We start from the raw sequence: 8876 nt of genomic DNA on the forward strand, positions 1-8876 counted from the left end.
TTCACACCTTGTCCAAATTTGATGTACCAAAAGCTACCCCAAGCGGCGCGGCGCTACGCGCCGCGGTTTTTTATTCACACGCAAAAAACGCGACAGGGTGGTAACATATGCCCCCCCCCCCCCACTGGGGCGAAGGTTAATATAATGATGCTAGAAAATGACATTATGCTCATGAGTCATGATACAATGAAATGTTAGTGAAATAAGTCCAAATTAAGTCCAATAATTTTTGGACTTATTTCACTATCATTTCATCGTGTCATGGGCATAGGGTCATTTTAGAACATCATAAAATTTCATAACTTTTAATCTAATGACGTATAATTTCAGCGGCAAACACACAGAGCCAGCAATGAAACTCATACAGAAAGTTTGCTCGAATGACCTTTGCTGGTTTCTCCCGGCTCCTTTGTTGTTTATGCATAACGTTGCACTTGTTACAGTTTTTCCGGTTCATTAGTGTAATTATTTATTTATATAACAATATATGTGCATCTGATAAGATAATGGCACATCGGTAACAGCGTCAAAAATGGCAGCAAAATCATAACATCACCTATTATAACTCTTATCTGTCAACATAAAACTTCTCGGTAGTGCATTTCTTTCCTTCACAAACCATAACCTTCACCAAAACTCAACATTATCTCAATAGAACATAGATGGACTCGTCAAAAATTTGCACTTTTTGTCAACAGTTATCTATTCTATTACATTCATTAGACATTGAATACCAATTTCATGCGCACTTCTGCACACGCGCCCGCGATCCGACACCCTGTTTATCCTACCTACAGTCACCGCTTCGACTCGTTCTGGCTCTCCACCACCCACATCACTTTTATACCTCCAGCCTGAAACATCATCCAGTAATACATCACACATTCTCACAGTCTCACATCTCACACTCACATCCCCACAGCCTCGGTGAGATGCCAGGTGAGACGATTCTCCCCCTCTCGCTCTCAGGGGGTCCGGTCAGGCGCGCGGCCTCGCCGACCTACCCTCTCCCAACGCCACCGGCCCTCCAGAGGCTGCTCGCGGTGGAAATCAAAGTTCCATCGCAGGGTCTCGGCTCGCCGAAGCTCTTCCTGCTCCTCTCTGAGGGCTCGATCCAGCTCGGCGTGGTCGGGCCGACCGAAAAGACACCGTCGCGCTGACCTGACGGGTCGGTGGTGCGGCCCGTCGGCCGCCGTCGGTGTCGACTCGTCATGCAGTCGCCGCTGCCGTTTGGCCCGCCGTGCCAGTCGAGAGGCCGACTCTGGGGAGGCAGATCTGACAGCTCGCTCCGGAGAGCTGTGTCGTCGCTCCGGCTCCGGCTCCGACTCCGGCTCCGGGGAGGATATCGGCTCCGGCTCCGAGCCCGGAGTCAGGACCGACTGCAGACCCGGAAGAGATCCCGTGCCAGAATCCAGCTGACATTCTGTGCTCCATGATGGAGAATCGTCCGATCGTCGCCGACGCCGAAGTTCTGGCCGATCCAGTGGCTCTTGAGGGGGCATCGCGGGGCCTGCGCCGTGACTTGGACCGTGACCTGCGCGGTGACCTGCGTGATGACCTGCGTCGTGGCTTCTAGACTGACTTCCAAGACGCAGTTCTCGGTCGGTTTCGGTCGTGGACTGGCCGTTCTCGGCGCGCGGCGCGGTACTCTCTCGAGACGACACTCTCCGTGGCATGCTCTTCAGCAACTCTGACTCTGCATCGCCTGTGAACAGGACAAAAAGTAACGGTCATTGATCGGGAGCGGAAGGAGCCGTCTGATGACATCACATTGGTTATCGCTACCGATATGATATAGTAGCATAGCGCTTGAATCATTCCGGCTTCCGGCTGGCGGAATACCGCGATAGTTCTGGCATGCTGGTTGCTGACGCACGTGTTTGTTCTCGATAAGCAAAACATCAGAGTGATGCAATGAAAGTAATACTTGCACAACATTTTGTTACTTTTATCTGTATATGGATGTCGAAGAAGTGTTGCAAACCCAATACCAATACCAATACCAATTTATTCAGGCAAATCCACTCATAGTGGCTATTCCTTGCCATCAGTCAAATTGTGAAATGCAATGATATAAAAAGACATTCACAGTTTCCATATGCACATAAACTAAAAAGGGCATCATAAAAACTAAGCTAAGACAATAATGACGACAACAGCAGCTAGCAGTAAAACACGCATTCCTATGTAACAAACTCATGTTTGTTTTATTGGTTTGGTCCTTTCGGTCATATCAGACGATTTCCTAGACTAATAATTTGAGGAATTATGTAAATAAATTTGTCTTGGCGGTGACCCAGCCCCTCTGGCGGCCACCACACTGCACGTGAGCGACGGGCATGACCCTGAGGAGGCACTCACGTCGGATGAAGGTGACCGTCGAACCGGGAACAAGGGGCCTGTGGCACGGATTTGTGGACGTCTTGAGGATCGAACAGAGCGATGGGAGGTTCAAGAAGAACATGCTCTGGGACCTGTAAAGTCTAATGTCTATGCACATAACAGTACAGTTCGCCACCTCTCCTGCTTATGTTGTGAAAGTGTAATCTACGAGTACAGGTCATCGAAATACAAGTCAGTCAGATCAAGTTACCTCACCTTACGAAAAAAGCCCTACATGCTCACCCCTAGCTACACCGACTAAATGATTCCATGGAACCTTTCAACGATTAATTGCATTTTACCGCAACATGATATATGAAAGTCACATTACGTCATGTAAAGATCACGAAAAATATTCGGTAATATTTTTATGGAGCCTTGGTATAGAGCAATCCGAACACCTCACAAGTTGTCAATCTAGCAACGCGGGTCGACTGACAAACAAGTGGACCCTTTCCCGGTCGTCACATCGTGACCTATAGGTACGTAAGAGCAAAATTTCAACTTGCCCTTTGGTCAAATTATAGTCCATCTTGACGATAAAATCACTATGGTGAAAAATGGCATCCAAGCATAGTTTATTGTTAAAGTGCATTTTAAGTTGCCATTTAGTATGCAGAATGTTAAACAAAATAGTTTGAGATAAGGAATATCAACCAAATGTCAATAACATGACCTGACAGAGTAGCACTTTATCGCACCCTCTGACGTGCTGCAAAAAAGTAATAAAATTACGGTCGGTAGGCTGCAATCTTACGCATTCATTGAACTTGGTATGAAGAAGTATGTGTGGTGAACAAATAAGCCGTGTAGAATGCTTTCGCAATGCATAGCAGTACCTACCTATACGTGAATCAGGGTCACATGCATGGAACATGTCTCGAGGGAGGGTGTCAATGTAATGCAAATACGACCCGGTGGGACTGGGCCAGCTGAATGTCTTGACATCTAACTGAGGGAGATCCGGTTTACACTGGTTAAATGCATTCTGCAGAACTGTAACTGTGCAGCATGCATCACACAAGAGCTGCATGGTGTCCTTAGAATCTGATTGCATTCACCAATTGGGGAATATGAATGAAAGACCTACACAGAGGTTTACGATCCTACACAATTTCACCTCAGGTGTTACTACTTGTTACCGAAGATATGTGGAATCCAATAGGTGCTGAAATCGAAAGAGACACTCTCAATTGAAAAACTTACAAACGAGGCTACTGAAACGTGATTGACATCTGTGGATGGCTATGACACTAGGATTTACAAATGCGCTTTGTATTTCTGTTTCCTTATGTTTCTAATGCAGCCAAACTCGTTTCAACTTTGGCTGCTGATGTTTCAAATGAGGATAATTGAGTGTAAAACGTAGCTGACAAACACCTTTTGATTGATGTGAATCTTATCTTTACAAGAAAACACAATATGCAGACAAAATAAATACAAAGTGGCGCAAAATAATACAAAAACCAAGGATTGACTTTTAAATCTATTGTTGTATTCACATTCTCCTCTTTGGGGATTAGGGATAGTTTGATGTGAAATGCAATAAATGTCTGGGGTGAAATAGGTCCCTATAGCGATTCTTTATGTGCTTTTAAGTGACAGGGTAAGATCGCGTTCAGATTGCAACAGATTGGTGACAGGTAAATAGTCATCTGAAATGTCACAGCACAAACAGTTGACAATTAATTAACCCGCGCCCCAGTGGCGGTCTCAGCCAACTTCGCCCTAGTGGGGGGGGGGGGGGCATATGTTACCACCCACCTCTAACTCAAAAACTAAGAGGGCTAGAATGACGCGGTAAAAAGCAGTCGATAGCTCTCAATGCGTACGTTTGAAAGTATTTCAGTCATTTTTCACCTTAGAGCAATATTGGGGTCACCAGAGGTCATCAAAGGTCAGAATTTGCCAATTGTCATATTTTTCAGAAATCATGCCGCTATCTCAGGAACTATGGTAGCTAGAAAAATGCATTGAAAAGCAATCGATAGCTTTTGAACTCTTCTTTTAATAAGGTCATCATCAAAATTGACCTCAGGTCAACGGTTTAGCCTCCAGAGGGCAAAAATAGCTGTTTTTATGAAAAGTGTTTTTCGACAATAACTTTCGACTCCAAAAAGCCACGACATTTCGATTGCCAGAATCGTGTTCCCCTCGCCAAGACGCGTCGAATGAACTATAATTTGACCTTGAAAGGTCAACTTGAAAATTTGACCTCAGGTCAAGGTCATGACCTGACCGGAAAAGGTCATGTTGCATCAGTCAATGCGTCTCAACAAGACAAGCACAATGAGACCATCCCCAGCGTTCTATCTCTTTCCAATCGCGAGTTATTGGCAAAAAACTGTTTGTAGCCTCTAATGACCTCGGATGACCTTTCTAGAGGCTATCAGCAAAAATGACACCTTGGTCATCACGAGTGGTCTAAATCATTGTGATTCTGAAATATTTGGACTGTTCCTATGCGTACACACGGATCTAGAGGCATTTTCATTTTTCTCCATTGACTTGTAATGGAAAGGTCACGCCACTGACCTGACCTTAGGTCACGGATATAACAAATCCGAGATATACAAGTTGTAGGCGCCCATAACAGCATGCAATCCACCAAGTTTAAAACCTTTCTGACAAACACTGCAGGCTGGACAGGATTGCAAACTTTTTTAGGCTTGGTCAGTTAACTTGACCTGGTGACCTGACCTGACATGACCTGGGGTCAAAAATTTCACACATTGTCCAAAATTGATGTACCAAAAAGCTACCCCAAGCGGCGCGGCGCTACGCGCCGCGGTTTTTATTCACACGCAAAAAACGCGACAGGGTGGTAACATATGCCCCCCCCACTGGGGCGATGGTTAAGTTAAGGTGGTAATTATTCGGTTGTCAGTTAATGACTATAATAAACCCAATTTTACCCAAATCAACAGGCATATGTAATGACAGTCATAGCTGCACACTGTCATAACTGTGACAAAGCTTTTTGCTTTCTTCCTCTTGACGAACCACAGAGAATCGACAACCCCAGAACCTCCGAATAAAATTCCACGCGCACTAGCCAGCTTACCATATTACAGTTCCCACAGTTTACGAAACTCACGGATCACCAAGCCACCACCAACATTCACACCAGTTGTCACCCCTGTCACCACTCACCAGCACAGCCAACGCCCCTGCGCAGTGCGCGACTTCCCTCCAGCTCTGACCGCAGCCCTCCCGACTGAGGCGGGTCGCGACATGCACACTGGCCCTGAGGCTACGTCACACAGTGGGCCTATCGCACGGCCAGCACGCCCGGCACGCCACGGAGCACGTCACGAGCACGGCGGACGATGCCGTGATTGGCGGAGGCCGGCGCCGACTGAGACTGAGACTGCCGAACAGTGACCGCGGTGGTTCGTGTGACCGGCAAGGGTGCGACTGCGGACTGCGGGTCCGCCTCCAGGCCCGAGAGGCCAGTGTCCGTTTGCAGGCGCGGCGAGCACGGCCGACGGCCTCAGCGTACGACGCCATAGTACTACGAGTCAGGGGCTCTCAAATGGCCGCGGGTCGCGCTGCCGCTTGGCTCGCTGCCAAGGAGCCCATGGCGATGGGTGGCAACTGCAGCTGCGACGCAGTTGGTTTTTAAACTTCCATCATTGGTTCATGGGCAGACATGGTTATTCAATGAGTTTGAGTGAAGTTTTTCCTATGCATGCGAGCTACTTGCTTGTTATTCCTTCCAACATAGGCTTGTGTGTTTGCAAAATGCAATGAGATAAGATGAAAAGCACTTCTCGGCAGCCGCACGCCGACCTGGAGCGGGTTCAGTGACCCTGAAGTCAGTGACTTTGCAACGTGACTCGGCTGCTTCCCGCTATCCAGGCTCCATGCAACTGCGTGCTTGCCCGCGGGCATTCTGTTGCAGATCAGACGCCTCACTGTATAGCATGGATAGGAAGCAATTTAGACGCGTCGCTTCTTTATTACATGCGGTAGCGACCCAGAGTTATTATGAAACGCAACAGGTGTTGTAAACGGAGCCCATAATGACGTGCGTTTTCCGTGTTCCGAGGTTGAGGTGGTAGTGAATCTCTCGCTGGCCGTCTGGTTTGAGTGGCTCTGGCACATCGCTCGCGTACTACACGAGTCCACTGCGGTCGGGCGTCTGTCTCTGCGGCCTGTGACGTCACGAGCTGATAGCCCCCTCCGCGGGCAGGGGGAGGGGGCGGTGCAACACGCGCCACGCGCCACGCTGGCCACGAGCCAAGGCCGGACGACGCCGGGGGACGAGGGGGGGGGGGGGGCGGGGAGGAGACGGCACAGCCAAGCGGCCGCCGTCGTGTCAACAGCGTGTCTGCGGCAATCATCACTGGGCAGTGGTGGAGAGGGGGCATGACAGGACGACAAACACAGCTCAGCCACTCCTCTCTCGGCTGTCCTCGCGAGTGAGCAGACTGCCTGGCTGATAAATGTTGACAAACTCGACGGCGAGCGCACGAGAAGCTTACCAAGCAGTAGTCATATCGCAGCTCTATAGTTATTAGGACGTAGTCGGCGTTAGAGAAGATAGACAAGAAGTTCTCTTTGGTTTGCCTTCTGCAAAAAAAGCTAACAAGATAAGTATGTGAAGAAGCCACCAACCCCTTACCTACATGCCTCGCATATCTTCTCCGGTCTCCACACATGTAATTTTTGCCCAGGTCAAACCTGAGGTCATTTGAGTCATAAAAGGTAACCTTTCACGTTAATCGGCATTTTTTTCACAAGCTGCGCTTAACTCGTGAACAAAAAAAGCTCGAGAATCGTGAAAAAGCACATCTGTTAGCTCTTTCAAAGCCCTTTCACTGGCATGCCCTCAGACTTTATCTCAGGTCAACGGGCCAAACCCGCTTAACTTCACGGATACTGCGCAACAGCTTTTTTGTAAAATTTGGGCGACAATAATTGTATGACATTTATCGTACCATTATCGCATTTCTGTCATCGACAGGCGCCAGGTAAGCAAAAATTTGACTTGGAAAGACCTTGAAAAGTTGTCTCAAAGTGACTAAAAAAGCATCATGCTGTATATCAATCAACTGTAACTATATCCTATAAATACTTTCCAGTAATTTTCATCGCTCTATGCTATGTATCCATCAAGCTATTGTCGAAAAACTGCTGGTGACCTTTTATGACCTAACATGACCTTTTGAGTGACCGTTAGCCATCAGATACACCCTGTCCATTACATATGGGAAAATGTTATGCTTTTCTGAAAATATCTTGCAGCTATGACGTGCTTTTTTCAATCAGGAGGCATTTGTAGGTACTTTTGACTTATTGCTGTGCAAGGGTAAGATCATGAATCGGCCAGGTTACAGCTACATTAAAAATCAGAGATATGCAAATTGTTGGTACTGCCACCCTCATACAATAAACAGAGTTTTTTTATTGTGGTATGACAGTTTGACGTTTGTGAAAAGCGATAATGTGAACACATATATATTGCACAAACCGGTTTCGATATCACTTCATCAGTGTGCAAATATATAAATAAAACACACAAAATACAAAACGGAGACGAAATAGGTACAGCACGTACAGCAGAGCAAATTAATTTCAAATACATTCATATGACCTCATGTGATTGAGATCCCTAGACGCTTCCGCACCAAAAGAACGGCTAAACTTTTTCCCAATCGTATGTCACCAGCTTTGGAATTTACACACAAACAAGATTCAATGAGGGACGATTCAATCGTTTTTCTATCGGACCTACTTAACCTATCTCGTATGATCTCAGTGCGATCCCAATCAGGTAAACTACCACACTTTTCGGCATGTTTCACCATTGCATTGTTAATATTGTGGTTCCTAAAATCTCTCTTGTGCTCCATTAACCTGTTCTTAAGCCCTCTCGACGTTTCACCGAAATAAGGCTGTGTACACCCCTTGCACGGTATTTTATACACTAAACTTGTTTCACTACGGTCACACTTTTTCTTTTTTGCTACAACCTGACCAATCTTCTCCCCAGCCTTTTCTACAATCTGAATATCGGAGCACTTCAACATCTTTGATAATGCATCACAATTCTGTGACCTGGGTACAACAACTATAGCGTTCTTTGTCTTTCCGTTTGTTTCGTTTCCCGTCCTATTCTTGATCCTTTTTGCCTTATTATAGCATTCAATTATAAATGCCCTGGGGTACCTCAAACCTCTAAAAACGTCAGTGATATGATCACATTCTTCCTTCAGATTTTCGGGACTACATATTCTCATCGCTCTGAGGAAGAATCCAATCACTACCCCCGATTTCGTTCTCCTGCTATGAGCTGAAAAGAAATGAATATAGTCCTCTTTGTTTGTGATTTTCCTATACACTTTGTATCTGATGCCGCTGGGCGTCCTCTCAATATGAACATCTAAGAAAGGTAAAGTATTGTTAGTTTAACAAAAAGACGGATATTGAGGCACAGAGCAGCATATTTTAATAAATCCAACCGGTTTCAAAGACCTCTCGTCTTCGTC

General features: G+C 46.5%; 1 protein-coding gene across 1 annotated transcript; it reads right to left on the minus strand.

Annotated features, from left to right (window-relative positions):
* Positions 1-452: 452 nt before the first annotated feature.
* On the minus strand, positions 453-1701 carry LOC122383988 (translation initiation factor IF-2-like). Its single transcript, XM_043370893.1, has one exon. It carries the CDS (start codon positions 1674-1676, stop codon positions 966-968), a length of 711 nt encoding a protein of 236 aa, XP_043226828.1. The 5' UTR covers positions 1677-1701; the 3' UTR covers positions 453-965.
* Between the last annotated feature and the right edge of the window lie 7175 nt (positions 1702-8876).

This window comes from Amphibalanus amphitrite, unplaced genomic scaffold (assembly GCF_019059575.1).
Source record: "Amphibalanus amphitrite isolate SeventyFive unplaced genomic scaffold, NRLGWU_Aamphi_draft 000179F_arrow, whole genome shotgun sequence".
Taxonomy (NCBI): Eukaryota; Metazoa; Arthropoda; class Thecostraca; order Balanomorpha; family Balanidae; genus Amphibalanus; species Amphibalanus amphitrite.

Excerpts from the sequence above, each read along its gene's own strand:
- LOC122383988 (XM_043370893.1), bottom strand. The coding sequence starts at position 1,676 with ATGCCACGGAGAGTGTCGTCTCGAGAGAGTACCGCGCCGCGCGCCGAG.